This window comes from Columba livia, chromosome W (assembly GCF_036013475.1).
Source record: "Columba livia isolate bColLiv1 breed racing homer chromosome W, bColLiv1.pat.W.v2, whole genome shotgun sequence".
Taxonomy (NCBI): domain Eukaryota; kingdom Metazoa; phylum Chordata; class Aves; order Columbiformes; family Columbidae; genus Columba; species Columba livia.
The window spans coordinates 1,160,114-1,182,779 of NC_088641.1; the positions used below are offsets into that span (position 1 = coordinate 1,160,114).

The 22,666-nt window shown below is 42.8% G+C and overlaps 2 protein-coding genes across 7 annotated transcripts; both read right to left on the reverse strand.

The window, feature by feature from the left end:
- Positions 1–3,336: 3,336 nt before the first annotated feature.
- On the reverse strand, positions 3,337–14,099 carry LOC102097814 (uncharacterized). Of its 2 annotated transcripts, XM_065044443.1 has the most exons (13): positions 13,960–14,099; positions 13,770–13,875; positions 12,976–13,095; positions 11,709–11,830; positions 9,759–9,845; positions 8,842–9,066; positions 7,396–7,602; positions 6,417–6,650; positions 5,582–5,735; positions 4,917–5,026; positions 4,689–4,802; positions 4,135–4,281; positions 3,689–4,023 (listed from the first exon to the last, which is right to left on the reverse strand). In XM_065044443.1, exons 5-13 carry the CDS (start codon positions 9,834–9,836, stop codon positions 3,922–3,924), a joined length of 1,371 nt encoding a protein of 456 aa, XP_064900515.1. In that variant the 5' UTR covers positions 9,837–9,845; positions 11,709–11,830; positions 12,976–13,095; positions 13,770–13,875; positions 13,960–14,099; the 3' UTR covers positions 3,689–3,921.
- A 114-nt stretch (positions 14,100–14,213) lies between these two features.
- On the reverse strand, positions 14,214–22,598 carry LOC135575252 (lung adenoma susceptibility protein 2 homolog). Of its 5 annotated transcripts, none has more exons than XM_065044606.1 (8): positions 22,260–22,598; positions 21,191–21,514; positions 19,335–20,030; positions 17,742–17,892; positions 17,277–17,385; positions 16,185–16,316; positions 15,129–15,202; positions 14,214–14,565 (listed from the first exon to the last, which is right to left on the reverse strand). In XM_065044606.1, exons 2-8 carry the CDS (start codon positions 21,462–21,464, stop codon positions 14,466–14,468), a joined length of 1,536 nt encoding a protein of 511 aa, XP_064900678.1. In that variant the 5' UTR covers positions 21,465–21,514; positions 22,260–22,598; the 3' UTR covers positions 14,214–14,465. The 5 variants fall into 5 exon arrangements, with proteins under 5 accessions (XP_064900678.1, XP_064900679.1, XP_064900676.1 ...); XM_065044607.1 differs by having other exon boundaries at positions 21,164–21,514; positions 22,211–22,598; XM_065044604.1 differs by having other exon boundaries at positions 21,164–21,514; positions 22,260–22,595.
- Between the last annotated feature and the right edge of the window lie 68 nt (positions 22,599–22,666).

Consider the following 22,666-nt stretch of genomic DNA (forward strand, 5'->3'; position numbering starts at 1 on the left):
AGATCCAGGTTCTGGCAATAGCGCCGTGACACCAGAGCATCTTCCACCAAAACAGGGGGAACCAGGACAAAACTGCCATTTTCATGCTTTTCTTTAGACGAGGGATGTCGTTGCACCCTAAAATGTATCAGGTGAGAGGGTTTAGTGATCTCCTAAGGAAGAGTCTGAGGAGCTGGAGCGATGGGACCCAAAGCCACCACTCCTGGATGCTCCGGGGTGCCCTGGTGTGCTAAGCTCTGGATACTCTTTATTTGCTCCAGATACTCTTCATTTGCTCCAGATACTCTTTATTTTACCACATTCCAGCCTTCAAACAGCGTGTTTGCCCCATCGTCTGGCACAATCTCCATTTCCCCTAAGGCATCTGGAGGGAAAGATGCTTCTCCCTGGCATCAGTTTGCTTCTGTAAGTTCCAAGGCGGAACAGTCACCCGGTTTGTATCAGCGCCGCCTTTTGTTTCTGCCCATGACAAATCCATCTGGAAGCGAATGTCTTTTCCTCCAGCTGCTTGTTTTGTTGTTTAGGCAAATGCTTCAGAGCCATCATTCTGCAGGCTTGGACATTTTCCACTGCCGGGCTCTACTTCATCAAGGCGCGTTACAACCGGGATTTCCAGCACATCATATTCAAAACCCAGCCATGGGGTTTCTTGGCATTAACCAAGATGCAGAAGGAAGGTGTGGTGATGGATGGGGCAAAATAAAGGACATTGTCATCCCGCCAAGCCCGGATGTTCTACCGATACCACACAGATCTCCACCCTACACCAATAAACTCATTCTAGGTGACTTTACAGCGGGTGTCCCCCCCTTCCCTTGCCCTGCGCTTACCTGCAGGTCGCCAGCAGCTTCTGAGACCTCTTGGTGTCCATCTCAAGTCGCACAGCCCCCGCTCGTCATTCACAGCGCTGCAAAATAGGATTTAATCCTTGGTATTTGGAGCTATCGTATCACGAGACGGCGTTTTGGTGAGAGGTGTTAATGGCCCCCCACCCCTCGTTTCCCCTGCAGCCCACAGCGACAGCCTCGCACTGTCGTTTATTGTCAATGAACAGGATCCCTTTAATTAGCCCATTCACAAGAGCGAAGATCTCACGTGGCATCTCTTAGGGACTTTCTGACCTTTCTTGAGGATTAGCGGCACCTTAATTATTTAAAACCTGCCATTTACAGTGTCCTACAGTCAATTAAAATGCACAGAAATGGCGACGAGGAAGGTTTGAGGAGCTCAGGGGTATTTATGATGTTTTGAGCAGGAGTTCCTAAGGAATGTTGGGGAGCTCAGGGGTATTTATGATGTTTTGAGCAGGGGTTCCTAAGGAAGGTTGGGGATCTCAGGGGTATCTAATGATGTTTTGAGCAGGGGTTCCTAAGGAAGGTTTGGGGAGCTCAGGGGTATCTAATGATGTTTTCAACAGGGGTTCCTAAGGAAGGTTTAGGGAGCTCATGGGGTATTTAATGATGTTTTGAGCGGGGGTTCCTAAGGAAGGTTGGGGAGCTCATGGGGTATTTAATGATGTTTTGAGCAGGGGTTCCTAAGGAAGGTTGGGGAGCTCATGGGGTATTTAATGATGTTTTGAGCTCCATCAGAAAAAGGAGCTCGATCAGAAAACATAAAAAACCCAAAGTCCCAGATTTCACTTGGTGATGTGCAACGTTTTAATTGCAATAGGGAGAAGTTGAAGATAATTCTCTCTCCCTCCCAGCCCTGTTTTCCTTGGTCTCTCTGGTGAACACCAAGGGTGAGCTTTACTGAGCAAAAGTCACCTCACAGCGGACTCGAGAGCTCGTTTAACCTTCTCCTCGAATGCACATTAATAATTGATTCGCTTCTCCCTCGCGAGCTGCTCAGGACTCATTTTCATGTTGATTTTCCCTCTTCTCCCACCGTTTTTCCACGCGACTCTCACCCTCCTCGTGGGCCAGGACAGGGACAACCAGCTCATCGCATCCCTCAGATTCACTGGGAAGGAGTTTATGAGCCGCTGGTGCTCCTGGGCAACACCAGTTGGGCCAGTGCGGGGACACTGGGGCCAAACTGGGGTGCCAAGGGCTGCAGGACCCCTCCCAGCGCTCAGTCCTGTCCCGGGAGATGCTCTGGGTTCCTGTTCTATAAAGCACAAGCAGTTTGTTATTTGTTAAGCTCTGTATTATTTCCAAAATGAACACACTGAAAAATGCACAATCGCCAAAAAACACCCATTTGCTTACAAAAATCAAACATTTGCCCAGGGTCAGGACAGCCCATAAACCACCAAGGACTTGGCAGGAACCTCCGAGCATGCTGGGAATTCCCCAGCTCCATAACCTGGGCTATGATGGGATGCCACTCCTATAATTAGCAATATCATTCTATAAAGCGGGCTATTTCCAGCTACACAGCCATCATAACCTCGGGTCCAACAAAGCCTGGCTTGTCTACAAAAGACGCTTCAGCGCTGACTCATTACACGTTGGTTTGGCCTGGATTTTCCGTTTGGCCACGTTTGTTTTGGCAAAGATCAAGGATTTTGCAACGTTTCCAACCTGGCGGTGACGAGAACGCACGATAAACCGCAGGAAATTTCCTGCTGTCCTTTGGGATCTCTAAAACTCACCATAAGGGTTTGTTGTTGTGAGAAGGGACGGGATGCACAGAGCAGCTTTAATTGTTAAATCATCCTGTATTGAGACCCTTCAAGATCCTATCAGACCCTGGAATGGGATGTAGAGAAGATGTAAATGTTTGTGTGTGTTCAGATGATATTGGCAACATGAGATGAGCTGTTAAACCTCCGAAAACAAATACACAGGAATACACGGGAACTCCGATACTTTGTCTTAACCTGATTGATTTGGAGGCGCGAAGCAACGATTATTTGATTAGGGTTTGATAAATGACAGTGACACATCTCAGGTCACTAACATTCTCACCCCACTCACTAAGTATGAGGTTTAAGCCTGGACTAAGATATTTACACCCAAACGGGACCAGACTGCAGGAAAGGGGCTGGTACCTGAACACCCCTGCTTGTCAGTCTAAATTAAATTTACTATTAAAGCTAAGTAGGTTGCTAAAGTCTATGAGAAACATTTCCCTTGTAGCACATACGCAAAGATCTGGGTATCAAATTAGAAATTCACAGCTTGATGCCTCTCTTTGTTCAGCTCATATAAAGATCTCCCCTAGCCCATGGACACCCCAGCATCTCAGAACATTTAAACCTGCCTTAGGCCAGCTGAACTGGTTTAAACTTGAGCCTTGTGCTCCCTCCGCTCTGCAAAGAGCCAGGACAGCCCCCAAAATGAAACACCCCCCCAAAAACTAAACACCCCGAGTGGTAAAGCCAGATTGAAGAATAGCCAGGGGATTAGCAAGAGCCTTGATAACGAATGAAGTGGAATCCCAACTGTCTGTTGCACTCGGTTATTGTGTGTCAATAATAAATCAGTGAATCGCTTTGATTTAAACACCATTCCCTGAGACCAATTCCTGCACAAGAAGGAAGAGGAAGGTGAGGCTGACAAGTAAATGGCAGAGATGCCAGGCTGGGAAACCATCTGGGCTTCTTTTTGGGGGCTGAATTCCAGCAAAACCCTTGAATTTGTGTGTAGATGCTGTTGGAAAAGAGCGGTGTGTCCATGATTAAATCAATGTCAGCTCCAGCAGTGCCAGGGGCTGATGGATGGTACACAGAGCAAAAGGCCAGTGAACTGGAGAAATTACTTTAATATACAATCAAATTACGTAGCGCTATAAATAAAACACTGTAAAAATACAAAAGACAAAATAGCTTTTTATAATTAGCAACCCCCAATTCTTTCTCCTGAACATCTCCAGATAAATAGCGAGTAAAGTACCAAAAAGTACTATTAGAAATACGGTGATCATATAAACGTTCCTGGAGCTGTTTGGTTGTAAGAGAGGTCGTGAGCTTCAGTTTTAGGGGAAATTCTTAAACTCTGCCTGTTGCTTGAAAAACAGCTGAGCAAGGATGTGATCTGCGGTTCTGCGGAAATAGTCCTTCATGCGAAGGGTTTCCAGCTAGGAAGAAAAAGATGGTATTTTAACGAGAAAATCACAGCATTTCTAGCAATTTCTACAAGATTATGGACGGCTGGATAATTTACTCCCCTTGCTCATATGGATTCTCACCTGGTTTCCCGTGCTGTAGGCTAAAATCAACAATAAATCCTCATCGCACACGCTCTTGATGTAATGTTGGGTTCCGACAGGGAAAAATATGACGTCTCCGATGCCAATGTTGAAGCTGGCGGTGACTCCGGAGAGAATAACTCCGACCTATTGCAATGAAAGGATCAATATTCAACTGTTTGCAGTGTGCTGATAGTAGATAAATACATAGCGATGGTTGCAGATAGCGGAGAATCAGCGTTTGCGCTGAGACCCCGATCCCACATTAACTCACATTGTGAGGTCTCATCATTCCACCTCAATTATCTTTGCACTGAGTGCAAAACATCATCAAATCCTGTCCTCTAAATCTTAATACTCGCTATATTTTCTCTACCCGGGATTTTGCTGAAGGAGCTTAAAAATGTAACAGAGATCAACATTTAATTTGCACCCTCACTTTCCTTCTACAAAGTTCTGTAATACTACTAATTGCAGTATTATTAATTGAGGTTGGGAAGCATTAGGTCTGTAATAGTTTTATGGTCATCTCCCTCACCCATGTCACCAATTACCTGCGCGCAGCCGCTAATGACATAACCCATCTCGTTAGCGTTGAAGTGGAAATGCGGCTGCCCCAGCCCGTTGCTGAAGATGCGCAGAGTTGCCAACGTCAGGGTGTTTTCGTGCTGAAAAGCAGAGCAAAACCGCTCAGAGAATCGTCCACATTTGTTAGAGACGACACAAATCGCATCGTGGGCCTTGTGTTTAAACGGCTCCGGGACCTGATTGGAAGCACGTACCTTGTTCAGCGACTCGCTGAAGATTCTTTCCGTTTCGTTAAGTCCGGTGCCGTTGATGCGGTAACGAGCCCACTGGAAGATTCCTCCTGGGAAGGGATATTCTGCTGACCCTAAAACAAAGACATCAGCATTTCCAACCAGGTTTAACACCACTTGCATTGGCCAACTTCAAATCATTACTATCTACTAAAGGGCTCAAATCTTATGAGCCCAAAACGAATCCCATTTAACTGACCTATTTTTCATAACGACCATAATGCAAAACCCCAAGTCCATTTTTTCCATCCCAAATCGCAATCAGTAGCAACACACTTAAGTATATTAATTCATGTTATATTAAGTGTATTAATTCATGTTAACCTGATTGTGTGTCACAGTATTTTGTGCAGCAGAACATTTTGGTCCACATTTATTACTCATGAGCTCAACCAGTTCTGTGTGGAGCTCCAGACCCATATTTGCTTTTTATAGCTTTTTGAATTGACTGTGCTACTTGAAATGGAAGTTTTGCCGTCTGTTTCATAGGTGCTCACTGATAATCACTAGATCCAGGTTGGATGGAGCGCTGTTTAATATTTAACTCCTGTTTGAATGAATTGATTGCACTCCTCTCCCGCTCTAGAAACACCGAGAGCTCTCGCACACAATTCTATATGCATCTATACCTTTGAGATCGTAGAAGTATTGCCACACAAGGTTGTCTGGGGACTGCACGTAGGTGGCATTTTGTACCAGCTCGTTTAAGTTTGATGGGAGGTTAACCGCTTGATCTTCTGCTTGTTTCTTGAAGGTTCTGATGAAGTTGACTCCACCTTGTGGCTGCGGGACACAAAACACACGTTAATTCAACAGATACACACAGCAAACTGTCATTAAAACTTTGCTTCATTGAATATCCCTGAAACTCTGCCTTGTGGACGAATCTCTTACCCTTACCCCACCAATATTTTACCTCTCTGCTCTGCCCTTCCTTCTCAGCACAGAAATTTGGAGCAGAAGGGAAACTCCATCATGTCCCATCCAATTTTTTTGGGGGCGGGATGGTCTATCACAACTTTGTGCTTTGAACATGCACATCCCTCAGTCTCAGCACAAACTGTGGGCATATTCTTGCTCATGGGACACACTAATTACTCGGTTCAAATACGATCCATTTTAACAAGGAAATAAACTTAGTCTCCAATAAGATCTTCTCATACCACAGAATTCAAAGGGCTATTGGGAAATTAGCTTTGGGCTTCACTTATTTTCCCTTCTACCCTTGGAAATATGGAGGATCTGCCATGAACTGGGAATAAATACGGAGAGTGGAAGGGAAAATATGTTTATTGGAGAGGGCATCATCATTTATTTCTCCTTGTGTATTAAGGAACACACAGGGTGGCCCAGTGTCACACAAAGGACACATGTACATGGGAACAGCTGAGACAGGGAGGATTCTCCCTACGACATATAGTCATGTTAATGTATAGAATTCTAGCTCTATCCGATCATACAGACCTGAAGTGCTCGAGCTGCGATATCCTCTGGGGTGGAGAAAAAGGCGTCGTCTACATCTAAGGTCTGAAGTTCTTCGTGTGTTGTGAAAAACAGCAAGAACAAGCACTCGTCCGGCCCGACGTTCTTGATCCAGTGCACGGTGTTTCTGGGGAAGAAAATGACCTGGCCGGCCGTGACGTTGTACGTGGTGACCACGCTGTCGTCTGGGCCGATCACTCCCACCCAGGCGGTGCCCTGGAACAGAACCAGAACTTAACGATACTAATCAACCTTCTCTCTTTTAATCAATATTGCAAATGGGTAATTTGAATAAGCTGAAGGCTCTTAGGAGAAAACAGATCTGGACACGCTCTCTTTGTGACTTGAAATCCAGAATTGACAATGGTTCAGAAGGTTTGAGGAACATGTGGCAAACACACATGGCTTGGACTTTAACCATTTCGTACTCAAGAGGCTGTGAGCAGCTATAAAGGAATCACCTTTGACCAAAATCAAAATATGAATAATTATTCTTAGTAGTAAGCTAATGATTGAGATATTTGGAAGCACCTATGCTTCCAAAGATCATTTTGTTTTCAAGTTTCTTTAGAACCTTTAGAGTCCTTCATCTCTGTGATTCTATGATAGCTCTATAATAGTAATTCCTTAAATCACTGTAAGCACTTGGATAAGTACATGAACTTCTGTCACTTCCAGGTGTCCAAAATCTCCTCTGACCTCAGGTTTTATTTTCATTGGAATCTACAGGTGTTTGTTCCTCTTGCAAATAAGATTGAACAGCCTATTTCAAGCATCTCCAGTTGAAAATGTTCTTTCAAGCATGAAAACTAATCAATCAATCAATAGTTCTGCTTTTATTACCTGTTAACATTTGTATTTAATGTATATGCCATCTTTTTTATGTATGGACATTTTCTATATATACATGATGCTCTAAAGGGCAAAACCAATTAATAAAGCTGAGCTAATGAGATAATACCTGCAGCAGATAGCCGTGCTCGTTGGCATTAAAATGCCAGTGGGGAGCCCGAAGCCCTTTGCTCTTGATCCGTAAGGTTCCAAAAGTCATTTTGGAGCGATGGTTATTGATGCTTTTGCCAAATGCCATTTCTTCCTCACTTAGATATTCATTTACATCATTCCTGAATCTTGCCCACTGAATTTCACCACCCGGGTAGGTATATACCTGGAGAGTTACGGAGAATTGGATTAATTGTGGATTGCTGAAACAACCTATTCCCTTACTCAGCGAGGATTCCCTCTCTATGTATTTTAGTTGCTTCTCACAATCATTTCTATACTTTCTCATGTCGTGCTGTAACGATATTTTTAATACGAGAGATAAACAGCGATATCAGGAACACAATTATCTGCTCCTCTTGTCCATCATTATGGACTTTGATTTGGGAAGTCAGTTCTGTATATCCTTAAACTTTGAGATTCAAAACATCAGCAAATTTGCTGCTGACACCAAGTTGGGAGGGAGTGTGGAGCTGCTGGAAGGCAGGAGGGCTCTGCAGAGGGGTCTGGATGGACTGGAAAAATGGGCCCATTCCAATGGGATGAAGTTCAACAAGGCCAAGTGGCGGGTGCTGCCCTTTGGCCACAACAACCCCTGCAGCGCTCCAGGCTGGGCACAGAGTGGCTGGAGAGCAGTCAGGCAGAAAGGGACCTGGGGGGACTCATGGACAGGAAGCTCAACAGGAGCCACCAGTGTGCCCAGGTGGCCAAGAAGGCCAATGGGATCCTGTCCTGGATCCAAACCAGCGTGGTCAGCAGGACAAGGGCAGTGATCCTTCCCCTGTGCTCTGCATTGGGGAGGCCACACCTGGAGTGTTGTGATCAGTTCTGGGCCCCTCAGCTCAGGAAAGAGATTGAAGTGCTGGAGCGGGTGCAGAGAAGAGCAACAAGACTGGGGAAGGGACTGGAACACAAGCCCTATGGGGAGAGGCTGAGGGAGCTGGGCTTGTTTAGTCTGGAGAAGAGGAGGCTTAGAGCTGAGCTCAGCACTCTCTAGAACTACCTGAAGGGCAGTTCTAGCCAGGTGGGGCTTGGGCTCTTCTCCCAGGCAGTCAGCAATAGGACAGCGGGGCTTCAACTTAAATTTAGGCTGGAGATTAGAAAGCAATTCTCTGCAGAGAGAGTGGTCAGGCATTGGAATGGCTGCCCAGGGAGGTGCTGGACTCACCGGCCCTGGAGGTTTTTAGACTGATATTAGACATGGCACTTAGTACCACGATCTAGTCAATGGCCTGGAGTTGGACCAAGGCTTGGACAAGATCCTGGAGTTCATTTTTTCTTGCAACATAAGAATCTGTTTGAATCCCGTCCTAAGAATGACAAGGTCTGTGTGCTACTCTCTAGTCTTGCTCCTCAGCATTTCACACTCCGATTTGAGAAGCACACAGAAAAGAGATGCCTTCACCTTTGATTTCCCCAGGTGATTCAGGAACTGGAATTTGACATCCACGCTTTTCTCCTCTGGGTTCGAGGAAGATGCTCCCTTGTCTCCACCATCGGTGTCTCTCACAAAAGGAGGGTTATTCACATAAACCAAGGACAGGATCAGCACCCCAATCGCCGTGGTGATCACACAGGCCAACAGGCAAACCAGAAAGACTTTCATTAGGGACCAGCCGCCCTTTCTTTCCTGAAATTAATTAAAAACAAAAAAGAGCTTTATTAGACCTAACACACACTTCAGATGTTTTTCATTGCTGTTTCTAGGCTGTAGGACAAAACACTGAAGACCTGTAGCAACACCAACCCACTAATTAGTTTTCCAGTAAAAGGATGCTGCACATATTCCATAACGATACATTATACAGCAAGTTGTGTCATGAGGAAATCGCTGCTCTCAGTGTATTTATAGCCAAGAAGAAGCACTGATGGCAAACAAACGTAATGGGCGATGAGCAATACGCCAATTCTTACCACGTGAAGTCAATTCAAGTCCCAAGAAGTAAAAACTTGACTGGGAAAATGCTAATTACTTTTCTCAAGGGCAAAAAAAGGTGAAACTGATGTGTAACTCTGTAGAGATACTAAATGTTACCACAAGATGAGCTTTTAAGTAGCTCTTTCTGTTAAAATCAATGGGGAATCCCTCCAAAGATAATTACTTAGTCCAGTAGCTATGGGATAAAGATTTTAGTTATTAAGTGGGGCCAGGGAATTAATGTCTCACAGTTCAAATCTGAGCTGGTGAACGTGGAGCTTTGCATTTTAGGACCTTCGCAATTATAGCTCTTCAGAGATTTTCTCCAAGATTTTCTTAATAACATAGGATTAGGTCATATTATAATATGGCTCTGTCATGATGCAAAAGGAAATGACTGGTACCTCTTTCTGTGGCCACTGTTTTCCATGGGAAGCGCTTCGCAGGTTCTCTCCATGCATTTCAAATGCCTGGTTATCCATTTAGTCAAGCTGAAATAGATCAGGCCACAGAAAACGAACAGAAGAGAGTTAATTCTGATAGGTGCTGAGCTATGTCAGAGCCCAGGGAAGTGACTCATGCTCTTCTGCACAGTAACGCCAATATTTAGTGAAGTACCCTTGTGCAGAGATGTGATGCAATACAGGAAAAACTCTTCTTTACTAAACTACAAAGTGACAATTCCCACATGCAGACTTCACATCATTCACGTACCACATGAACCCCAAGACACAGCGTGACAATGAGACAGAGCCCAAACCACCAAATGCTTCGGAGAAAAAAGCAGATCTAGCTCCTTCACTGATGCTAAGGGCTCAAGATACTTAAATGACAGCTTCGCCTGGTTGTGTAATCCTCTTACAACGGTTGAGCTTCTAGAACTTCTTTGGCAACCCTTTTTCCTGCTTACATGTCACTGTTAAAAAGGTTTTAACAAGCCTAAATCTCTCTTGCTGCGACAGAACTGTTCAGTTTCACCCTCCCGCGATGGACCTAAAGACATAGGAAAGGCCCAACGAGGTGAGTTGAGAGCTGTTTGTAACTCTTTTCCCTCCTTATTTCCTTGATGTGTTCTGTATTTTATCACGTACTTCCAGGAAACTGAGGTGAAGCTTATTGCCTCAGTTCTCTGGTATCATTTAACTGACTTGTGGTTCAAAGTTCCTTGGCTGGTCCCATTTCTAGGCTCTTTTGGGACTTCACCAAGTTCTAAACATCACTGATAACTGGAAAACACCTTTGGCCGCTTCTCTAAAAGCTTCATGTTCCTGTGATAGGTGCTGAACACAGGTAGTTGTGCAAGAGCTACGAGTCACGTTCTCCCCGTCGTAATCTGCGTTTCATCTACCGCTGCCGTTGATGTTTTAAGTAAACGTTACAACCCTCACTGACATCATTTATTACTCCCTGCAGGGAACTCATGGACCACAATCTTCCTTGGTCCTCCCTTCTATTAGTAACTAATTTGTTGTTTATTAGCAGAAGCAATAAGGAACTTTTGGGTTAGTTTGTTATCTTCGACAGTTCATCCTCCTTGTGTCTCATTTTTGTGCTTTGGGCGTAATTTCTCGTAGTTGCTTTTTGCTATTCTTCCTCTTTTCCATTCTAAAACTCTTGAAAACCTTATAAGAAAATTCCTGTATCAACCTTCACCTTCTGTATCAAAACCTGACATTACCCTAGGCTAAATACACCCTGGATACTCTGTATTTCATTCATTTCCCCCAACAAATATTTGATTAACTAGTTTCTCCTCAAGGCTAATTATTGTCAGTTGTTAACAAAAATGCTCTTTCCATCTTATCCTTCTTGGTTTGGTGAACTTAATGGTAGGTCCCCAAAGAGCACTCAGGCTTTTTACTCCTTTTATCATCATAACGATACTTTTAATTAATAGATTATGCCCATTTTCTAGACTTCAATACAAAGGTAAATATTCAGAGAAACACACCATCCTTCCCCTTTTCTTTGGTGTCACCTCCTTTTTTTCCTTTCTATATTAATTCATTAACAAATGAAATATGCCACCAAGTCAACTCTTATATTGCCTAAATCACACCTTTGTCTAGAACCTTGTAGGTTCTTCCACTGAGTTTCCACCCAGCCTGTGCTATTTCACAATTTTATATATGTATATATATGTATACATATATATATATGTGAAAATCCACAACCATCTCTTGGAAAACAAACAACTGCACTCACAGTTTCTGCGTTACACAGGAAAATAATTAAGAGGTGGATAATGAGGGACTATGGGGTTTGCAGTTGTTCAGATCCTCCTTTGCAGGCTAAATCAGGTATCACAAACCCCCCCGGTGAATATTTCCCCCCACGCCGAGTCGCAGTCTTACCACAGGTAGGATCTTCACCAGACTCACGAGAACTCTTGCTTCAAAGCCTCCACTTCCCCCCGCTCCGTTTTCCTGATATATATATACATCGTAATTCAGGAAGTGCCCTCGGAAAAGATTTCCTGCGTATGCAAATACATAAGATCATAAATACTTGTGTACATCCTTAGCAAACACTTCTTGTACAATAACTTGCTGAGAAACGGTGACTCCTATTTTTATTGTAGTATTTCCCCCAATTCCTGGTCTCTTGTCTTGCCACCTGCCTTTTTGCTTTTCCCTATGACTGTAGGTCAATAAAATCCCTTTTCTCTGCTGTAGCCTCGAGCACAAGATCACCACTGATATCTTGGATATGCCAGTTACTTTTGTTTAGTACTTGATTTACATTTGTTATTTTATCTTGTGGGGTACAGCACCTCACACAGGGGACCTTATCCACGATCTGGCCAATATACAGCTATTAAATATGAATATTCAATAATTTCAACAATACTTTCAGTTGTTACCTCGCTCTGTGTGCCATAAACCCCCCCAAGTGTTGCGTTGAAATCCTCCAAAGTTTATTAAACTGATAAGAGAAATAACCAGAGGATAATAAACATTTCCAAGGATGAGAAATCTCACTAATATGGATTAGTATGAGATTCACCATGGGGGAGTTAATGAAAATGACATTTGAACTAGCAAACAAACTCTGCCCTAACACCAAGAGAAGCTCTAAGGGAACAGGGGGTGCTTTACACTGGTCCCATGCACCCCTGCAATGCTTTAGAAAAGCTTCTCCAAGCAAGTTTTCTAAAGGAATAACTCCATTTTCTCTCCTCTGCTTTCAGGTCAAGCTCCCAGCATTTGGGAAACACCAATAAAATCTGTCTGAAATGCATTATTACCTATTACTTATGACCCACCTATGTTCTCATGATGCTAGACAGCCATAAAATGAAGTCATTTATTATTATTTGTCTGTTTACTAATCCTTAACGGGAAGATGGGAGAAATATGTCATTAATCTTCTTTCTACTGGTTTTTTCTGCTTTCTGTTTTGTTTTCCAGCATCAGTACCTGCTCAGATACCTCCTTTCTTATGTGTATCTATAAATATCCACATTAAAAGGAAGCAGTTCATTAAAAAAGGCACGTTGTGGTGTTTACTGACAGCACAAACCACCAGGCCGCGTTCTCCAAGCCTCAGAAGAGGTACAGAGAGCTGCTTGCAAAACATCCCATCAACAGATTTCAATGCACAACTCCAATTCCTACTCACAGCTTTTCCCTTGGTCTCTCGATTCGCCGTTGCTAAACGGGGTAAATCGCAGTGCTCTCCCTCCTATGCAAGTTCTGGTGCTTATTGGCGGCTTTCACAAGCTAATTCTATTCAATTATGCTGAAAAAAACATTTAAATCTATTACTTTTCCACTTATTTAGGCCCACTGAAGGTTTTTACATGCTCTAAAGCCAAGAACAAAGGAAAACAGGAGATTAGGACTTCCCAATGATAGTGAGAACTGTTCTGTTTCTCTCCCAGCCAGGACGGCTCTAAACCAGGCCTTGTCTCCCCAAAGAGCCCGGCTTTACTAGGATGGGAAAGGGGAACAACGCAAAAAGACTTCAGACCCTTTTTGATGCGATAGATTTGCTAAGTCGGTGGTTGGAGAACACGGAGCATAAAATTACATCAACTGAAGTCCTGTTAGAAAACACCGAAAATATTATGTAATCATATTGCTAAACTTTACCTCTTAACTTGACGCATGATACTGATCTCCCCCTGTTTCTAACAGGCCGTGTAATGAAGTGGTGACTCGAACTGGCCAAATGGTTTTGGTTTTGAAAATTGGTAGGGGGGTCCAAGAGAGCTGGGTAATATTCCAACATCATCTCCTCCAAGCTCAAGACACATCCCCAGGAGGAAGAAATCAAGTAAAGGAGATGAGTAAGGAGCTCCTGTCAAAACTCAGGTGGAAAATGGGTGTTTATGTAATCCCAGAGCCTAGAGACAGTTGGTCAAAAGGAAGACTTGCCCTTGGTTGAGGAAGAGCAGGTTGGAGATCACTTACACATCCACAAATCCATGGGATGCACCGAGGAGCGCCAAGAGTTGGCAGACGTCATTGCAGAGCCGCTCTCCGTCATCATAAGTGTTTTGGAGAACAGGAGAGGTGCCTGAAGACCAGAGGAAAGCCAACGTCAGCCCAGTCTTCAAAAAGGGTAAGAAGGACGACCCGGGAAATTACAGGCCAGTCTCACCTCCAACCCTGGAAAGGTGACGGAACAGCTCGTTCTGGATGTCATCGCCAGGCACAGGAGGTTCCATCTGAATATGAGGAGCAGCTTCTTTCCTTTGAGGTGCCAGAGCCTGGACCAGGTTGCCCAAAGCAGGTGTGGAGTCTCCTTCTCTGGAGACATTCAAACCCGCCTGTGTGACCTGCTCTGGTGACCCTGCGTTAGACTGCTCATCTCCAGAGGTCCCTTCAACCCCAACCAGGCTGCGATTCCATGGAAACATTCACATTATTTTAATTATGTACTCATTAAAAAGCAGTATCTCTCCTCACATATTGTTATATCCTGCTGGAAGCACTAATAATCAGCTAAGCTTTGAAGTAATTAATATTAACACATGCACAGAAATACTGAATACAACGTTTTTGGGAACACGCACTGGTTCAGCTTTCAAAAGATTTTTGAGCAGTGGTCAGGCTGACAAATTATTTCAATTACAGAATATTGTTCTTAGATATCAGCTTCAGGGATTATTCTTTCATTTGTTGCTTATCTTCACGATCACTGGTCTGCTCTTGTTGCTTGCTGTTATCTTCAAGACTTTGGAGACGTGACAAATGGTGTAAAGCCCTATATCGGGAAAAATGAGAACTTCAACCACAGTGTATATATTAGTTTATATTTAACACAAAATGTTGATTTCTTAAACAGCTTAACATTATATACAGTTCACATCTAAGTCTTACTGTTCCACTTATTCTGTTTTAGAGATTCTAAAATGCACTAAGGCTTTTTCTAATTGATAAAACACTCCTTGAAACTTCAACTTGTCAAATATAGGTGCTTACACACACAGTTCTTATTAAATTATTATGGAATAGGTACGTTAAAAATTGCAAAACATTATCATAATACAGCATATCAATGTTCACTAGCAATTACTTCCCCATAGGGGAAATAGGGGACAAAATATTTTCATATCTATTGATATGGATGAAAGACAAAAGTTCATTTCCAGAGCACATCGCTGCAATCATTCAGATATTTCTTTGCTCTTTGAATTGCCACGTTGTAATTCGTCGCTACTGGCTTATTCTTAACGAAGTTTTTACACCATATGAGAACTAATTTCAAAAAGTGCAGAAAAAGGATGATAAAACAGTGACAAGTCAGAAAAATCAATGGTCACTTACTTTTGAATAGAATTAGTAAGAGGTGTTATCTCACTGTCACACAGTTTGAATTCAGACTCTGCTTGTCCAGAAAGCTTTAACAACAAAAACCAAGCAAAAAATAAAAGGTTAACTGAAGGAAGAAAAAGCAACTGAATGTGACAATACACAGAGTTTTTATAGCACATCGCACTGGAAAGTATCGCCAACAACTTTATAGCATCATAAAGTAATGCGGGTTGGGAGGGAGCTCTGCTTTGGGTTCCTGCTCGAACCAGAAGCTTTGAGGTTACGGCAAGTTGCTCAGGGCTTTATCCACTCAAATCTTGAAAACCCCCAGGATGGAGACTGCAAAACTTCTCCTCTGGCTCAACTTGAGGCCGTTTCCTCTTGTCTTGTCACTTCTTATTGGGAGAAGAGACCAACCCCAACTCACTCCAACCTCCTTTTAGGTGGTTGTAGAGCGAGGTTTCCCCTCACCATTCTTTTCTCCTCATAGGCTTGTACCTCCCAAGAGCTCTCGAGCGTTTTCAAGAGAGCTGTAAAAAAAAGCCTACAACATCATTTTGAAACAAAAGTGCCACAAAATACCAACTCACTGATGCCAAAGGTGGCAAGAAAAGAGGATTTGAGAAGGTCTGGCTTGTAAAAAATTAGGCATGTGCCCCTGAAAGCCTAGAATGAATGGGGATATCAGAAAACAGCTTTTTTCTCCAGAACACAGCTATTGCTAGAGCAGCAGAGGCTGCGCTTTGGGGAGCATTGCCTGAAATGTCGCCATCTCCTGGTTTACAAATGGCTTTTTCAGCATCCCCGGTCCACTGCGGAGTTACACACAGGAGACAGTGCAGCGTGAGGTAGCGCAGAGCCTTCCGTTGCACCAACAGCAGCAAGACACGGGGTTTAGGGCACAAAAACCTTGAGCACATGCTCCTGATGCCAACCGGATGGAATCTGCTGGCAGTGCTCTTTCTACGACTGGAAATCAAGTCAATTAAAAGGACTAGGGGTTTTTCTCAGGAATGGACACAGCACGTGGATATCGGCACGATACAATGTAAGGAAACGACTACTCACTCTTTCCAACTCTTCCTCTTGCTCAGCAGTTTCATGCTGGCTGAAGCTTCCCTGAATTGCTTGAAGTTTAAACAGCATCAGCTTCAAAGCTTCAAGGGGTCTGTGATGCTGATCGTCACAAGAAACGGCTTCCTAAACCAAAACCCAAAGCAGCTCTTGAGAATGCACATAAAAAACCCAAATAACCCCAAAACAAACCAGCCACCAACTTTTAGAGTTTCCCTGAAACAAATGAAGGGATAATTTTTATGAGTATTTCCCTCTATCTGTTCTTTAAAGGTCTATTTATAAATTGCACATGTACGATGCCACAGTGGTTTATCCTTATTTATGCCACTCTATTTACAGTGATTTCACTGACCATATAAAACATTGTTAGGAGAATGCGAAACACCACAGGAAGGCCTCAGCCCCAGCTTGTGGAAAATAACTCAGGAATATGAAGAGTGTCAGTCCTTGTCATGCTGTAACAGCAGCACTGGAATGCGTTTCCACGTTCCAAATAAGCTTCCTTAATGATAAACACAGATTGATTCATGTAACTAGTATCTATATGACATCTGCTTATACTATAATCAAAAAAGCAAATTAAAGCAGGATGACAAGGATTTGTGGATAATCTAGAAATACTTATGTCTAGAAATGTCTGATGATCTAACAGAACCAAGAGAATGGAAAATATGAAGGATGAAATAGAGTAAAGCAACATGCAGACAATACACCAGCAACAGAGTAAAGCAACATGCAGACAATACATCAGCCAGGCTATGAAATTAATGATTATTACACCAACAAGAAAGGTTCTTTCTTTACTTGAGGCAAGAAATTACTTAAACAAGACATGGAGTGTAAAAGTTCAGCTACTACTAAGCAAAGCGTTTTAATAGTTAGATGCTTTGTTAACCATAATTGTGACCAAGGATTAGATTATATAGGATTTATTAACTGCATTGATTCATTGTGCTCAAATATGACTAAACCACTGCAGTTGGACTTAATGCGTTCTAGAAGGACGAAAACAAGTTTACAAGTATCCCCGCTTCTAATCTATATTTGGGGCAGTCCCAGAAAGAAATACTCTATTTTCCTGACCTTATTTTTGTCATTCAAGCAGTCTTGCAGGAACTTGTGGATGATCTCTGCCTTGGGGAGGGGTGGAGCGCTCCCCATGTCCTCACAGCACACAGGCACCGGTGCTTTGCTAAACCAACATCCAACGGAGAATAATAGGTTTATAAACTAAAGGGATTGGTTTAAGATATAGTATTTTTTTTTAAAATGGGCTTCCCACTGTTAATTTTTTTTTATAAACTATTAAATCTGCCAATCGAGGTTCCATTAAATATTTTTCTCTTGAAATACATCTTTGTATATCATAAGATATAAGGCAACTCTTTGCAAGTTGATAAAGAAGGGAAAGCAGCGCATCAATATCCTGACCTTGAAATCAATATCCTTACCTCGACCGTAAATCCTTTACGCACATGCCACATCCCCATTACTCACAATCTCTATAGAAAGCAATTAAATACATTCTGCATTTCCACGTTTACTTACGAAGCAGCTGGAGCGTTTTCCCATGATCTTTCTGCTCCCAGTATTTCTGTGGTAGAAGGACTCGCGGCATCTTCCGGAGTATCTGACACATCTTGGGTTGAACCCTCCAGACCTTTGTCAGCCTTCAAGGTAAGGAACTCCAGCTGGTCTTCTGAAAAACAAGGACAACGTGTCCGACCCTCTTCAGGAGCATTATTTCCACATTACTTAGCACTGGAAATACGTGATGGAGAGTATAGCACCAACACAACTCCTTTGGTTATCGTGGTGTGGGCATACAGCATGGAAATCATCAGTAAAAACTGGGAGCTGCAACGTTCCAGCCAGGAGAGCATTTCAAACAGTTACAAGTTTGTTTTCCCAACTTATATAACATATTCAAGATTATTTTGTGTTTTTACCTCGCTTTCATGCTGCAGGAAATCTAATTCACAATATGATATTAAATATTATTTATTAATGCTATAAGTTCTTTGGTTAGTTTTTTTATTTTGCAGAGGTTTTTCTAATAGCTGCTTGTACAGACACCTGGGAAAGAAATCATGCAAACATATACATGCAAATCATATATATATATATATATATATATATATAGATATAAAATACAATCACGCACAGGACTCTCACAAAAATAGGTTGAGACAAGGGCTCAGAATGACACATTCTCACATATTTTTTATACCTCGCCTGTTCACTACTGGTAGCATTTTCTGTGTGGAAAAAAAGAGATATAACCCTATATTTAAAGTTTGTCATGCAAACACACTAAAAAGGTATTTGCAGACGTTTGGATATCTGACATTTTGTCACTTTGAATGCACAACATAAACAGCATCTTAATTTAGCTTATAAAAAGGAGATATCAATATTTATGCTTTGCATAACAAAGGAAAGAATCTTTTTCTTTTTAGCTGGGTAAACTTAGAAGTGAAGGTAATTAACACTTGGAAAGGTTAATCTCTCATATCAAAGCAAATCTCGCTGCTGATTCAGAGCACAGAGATGGTGCTTCACCACAGGGGGCCGTCCCTGCTTCCCAAGAGCAATTCCCAAGGAAAGCTCTGGATAACCAACATATACAGGTTACAAACACCTCCTGCTGACTCTGTAAAGCACAGAAAAAGCTGCAGGATAAAGAGTATTTCTTACCAATTTGACGGGTTCATTTACACTATGTGCGGGAATCTCCCTCCCCCAAGGTTACACTTCATGTAATTTAATTTAATGCTTGAAATGCTATTCAAATATTAATGGATTTACTGCCATTATCTTGCAGCGAGGTACTAAATATGCCACCATTGCTGTAAAATGAATGCTTAAATATTGATTTATATACAAAAACGTGCAGTATAAAAGCTGTTTAACTTAGTCAACTACTAGTAAGTGCTTTGAGTCACTTGTCAATGATGGATGTGAATAAATCTTGTGTACAGTGTGGCTGGACTAACATGTCTAGAGAACGTTGGTTTAAAAAAGGTACGTGATTTTATACACCTACCCTCAATTTTCTTTCTAAATCTTACAAAGTATAGTTACCTCTGAATGGCTTTTTGATGTCTCTTGAAAACAAGTTATTAAATGGGAAGCACTTACCTGGATCAGAGTTGCAACTTCCTTCTACTTTATTAGCACCTCTTTGATTCCAGCAATCCTGTTCAAAACAATTAGAACTGTCTTGATCTCCAGAGTGTGTTTTTCGCAGGGTCTCCAATGTCTGTGAAGAGGAAGCTTTGCTTTGTACATTAACATTTTGCCCCTCGCTTTGAGCTGAATCAGGAAAGAGGTTGTAACTCTTCAGCCAGGCTGGGTAGTGAAAATCAGGGATGCTGCTTATCCCTGACACACTCAGGGCAGATTTCTGGCTGGTGAGCCACCGTGGGTAATTCCTCATTGAAAAAGAATTATCTTCCAAAGACAAGGGTCTGGAACTTCCCTTAGAGGCGACAGCATCATACCCATCAGGTTTAGACACTTGGTCTTTCTTTTTGCTCAAGTCTTTGTGCGGATTCTGGCGAGCAACAGCTTTCCCATCCTCCTGGAGACCAAAAGCGCTCTTGGCACCGAGCGATGAGGTTTGGCAAGGGCAGCGAGACGTGTTAAGCGACCGGCTGTTCCAGGCACTGCGTGGATGCCTTGATTTCAAAAGGTCAAAAGGCAGCGACCCATCTGCAGGAAATGCCAACAGATCATCTGTTGCGAGACTGGTGGAGTCCGGGTCATGTTCTGTCTGCCTTCCAGAGGGGGAAGCACGAGAACCCAAACCCACCAGCTGACTGACATCCCCCAGTGCTGAAAAACAAAGATTTACACGAATTATGCACGAATCCATCTTGATAAACACCTTACTAGTCAAAAGCTCTTTCCTCGTACACAACATCCACAGCTTTGACTATTTGCTTTAGTGTTTTAAGAGAACCAGGACTTCAACATTATGGCCCATTTTTAGCTGCACATTCAGAGTTGTGTAGTTTGCAAGCGTGGCCTTAAGTATTTCAGTCCTAGTAGCGACACTTGCTCCACACAGGAACCTTCAGGACCTTCCCCATATAGAAACTGAACATTTCCACGAAAAATTATGGCTAAAGGCAACAGCTTGCAAGGCAGGGAGACAGATAATGGGCCTATAGACCCATTTTTTGACCCTACAGAAACTTATATAGCATAGAAGTTTTTCAGGAGAGAATTACCACCATTAGAACCTTTTTTCTTTTAATTAACTGAAACAATGATTAATGAAATGAAGTTTCCCTCAGTATCTGGAAGTAATTTCTTCTCACTTTCACTGTAATATCAGTGAGTGAAATTGGTATTTTAGACTATTATAATATACAAAACATACAGGCAGACTCGCCAATACATGAATGGAGCTAATGAGACTCCTGCAAAGAACAGCAACAGAAATATTTCAGAATAAAATACAAGATTACATCTTCCGCAGAACAAAGTCTGCCAGGACTTTGCTATTTCAGACGTAATGGACAATGAATTTGCAATAGAAATTAGCTCAAGCACAGTTATCTATTCTAGACCATCTCATAAAGGTTCATCAATTAAACCTCTATTTATTCAAGCTAATTAATAATGATAAAAGCCAATTCAACCCATATACATTACCCAGACTTCACACCCTAAAGCACCTCCCATAGAAACCAAGAGAAGTGGTAAAGCTTGTTTTAAGGGAACTCCTTCAATTAATTACATTCTGATGTTACTTACTCTAGAAAGGAAACAGATTTTTTCCAAGATTCAGATTTAAGCAATGATTTAAACTGTCTTTAGCATATATTCACATAGAGAAAATACAACGTTTATTCCATACTCTATAGGTCATTATCGCATTGATGAGCGTGGTCAGGAATTCCCACCAATCCAAGCTTTTACAACAAATAAATCCAAACCAAGCACATCAGCAAGCAACTTACCAAAAGGTGTATTTGCAGATGACATACCACGTTTTGCTTTGGCGCGACGCTTGGAAAACTCGGTCTGTTTGGGAGTGCTGTGACACAGGCAGATTTTTCCAGTGCTTATGCCTGGAGATGTGAGACTTAAATCAAAATCTTCAATATAAGCCTCCAAAGCCTCAGACGCAGAGCTATACAACTTGTCCTTGTAATGAACCCAACTGTTGGAGCGGGGAGTAGCGCTGTCAATACTAAAGCTTCTTAAAAGAGAAGATACTGTTGAATCAGGAGAGCAGATGCTTTCTTCTCCCGAACTCATGGTTTTTATGCAGGTTTCTGGCAGAACCTTCGCTCACCTTTTAAATCAAGCTAAATGGGAAAAGAAACAAAACCACAAGTGATGCTTTGCACTGATATTTCTCAAACTATAACATACCCAGGATTTTTTTACTTTTGTTGTAAAGCGTTAGTACTTTCCTGAAAACACTATTTAGCTGTTCAATTTGCTGCTTTTCTAAGAAGTTTATTATATATATGCACCACACTGATGTTTGCCACCAAACACACAGCTCAGCAAAGGTATCATAACTTTTGATTTCAGAAGGAGCACGAAAGAGTCGCATCCAGGGACAAAAACAGAACTAAAAGTTGCTTAAGTAGCATTAAAAATTACCAACTCAAGGTAACAAGAGCAGGAAGCCATTGCCCTCACACAGGTTTTTATGGGTAATAACCACAATGGGTACACAAAGTAAAAAAATTTTACAAGCAGTTTGAATTGTTTTATCTATGGAATGTAGCTGAACTAATCCGAGCCGCCTTTGTAGCCCCACAAACTGTAAATTGAGGAGCTGGAAGCGCAGCTTTGTTCTAAATGCTGTTATAGGATGGTCAAGGTCACTGACAGAAACTTAACGGTTTGTTTCAGCCCTTTGGGTAAAAGGCCATTTGAAGAATCTGTTAAGGAAACAGGTGCTGTAGAAGGAACAAAGAGTAATAACTCTTTATATCCAAAGATATAAATATACAAATATAACCACGCAACAACAGCATAAGGATTTATACGTAAAAGGTTCAGTAGGGCACAGCTCTCCCAAGGCCGAAGCGGTTTTACCCATAAAGCCGAGGAGGAGCCGAGGAGGAGCCGAGGAGGAGCCGAGGAGGAGCCGAGGAGGAGCCGAGGAGGAGCCGAGGAGGAGCCGAGGAGGAGCCGAGGAGGAGCCGAGGAGGAGCCGAGGAGGAGCCGAATCGGGCACCGGCCCCGGGACCCCCAGGAGAGGCCGGGCGGGCCCCTCCACCCCCTTTCCCTCACAAGAAGCACCCAAAGCAGCATAACCCCTCCACACTGCCAGGAGGGTGCGCTACCCGCCCGCGCACGGAGCCCCGCGCGTCCCCGCTCCGCAGCGCCAGCTCCTTCGCCTTTGCCGCCCGCCGCTTTTGAAAGGACCGCGCCCCGTCAGCAAGATGGCGGCGCGCAGGCGCAGGCGCAAGGGGCGCGGAGCGTTGTGGGAGTTGTAGTCG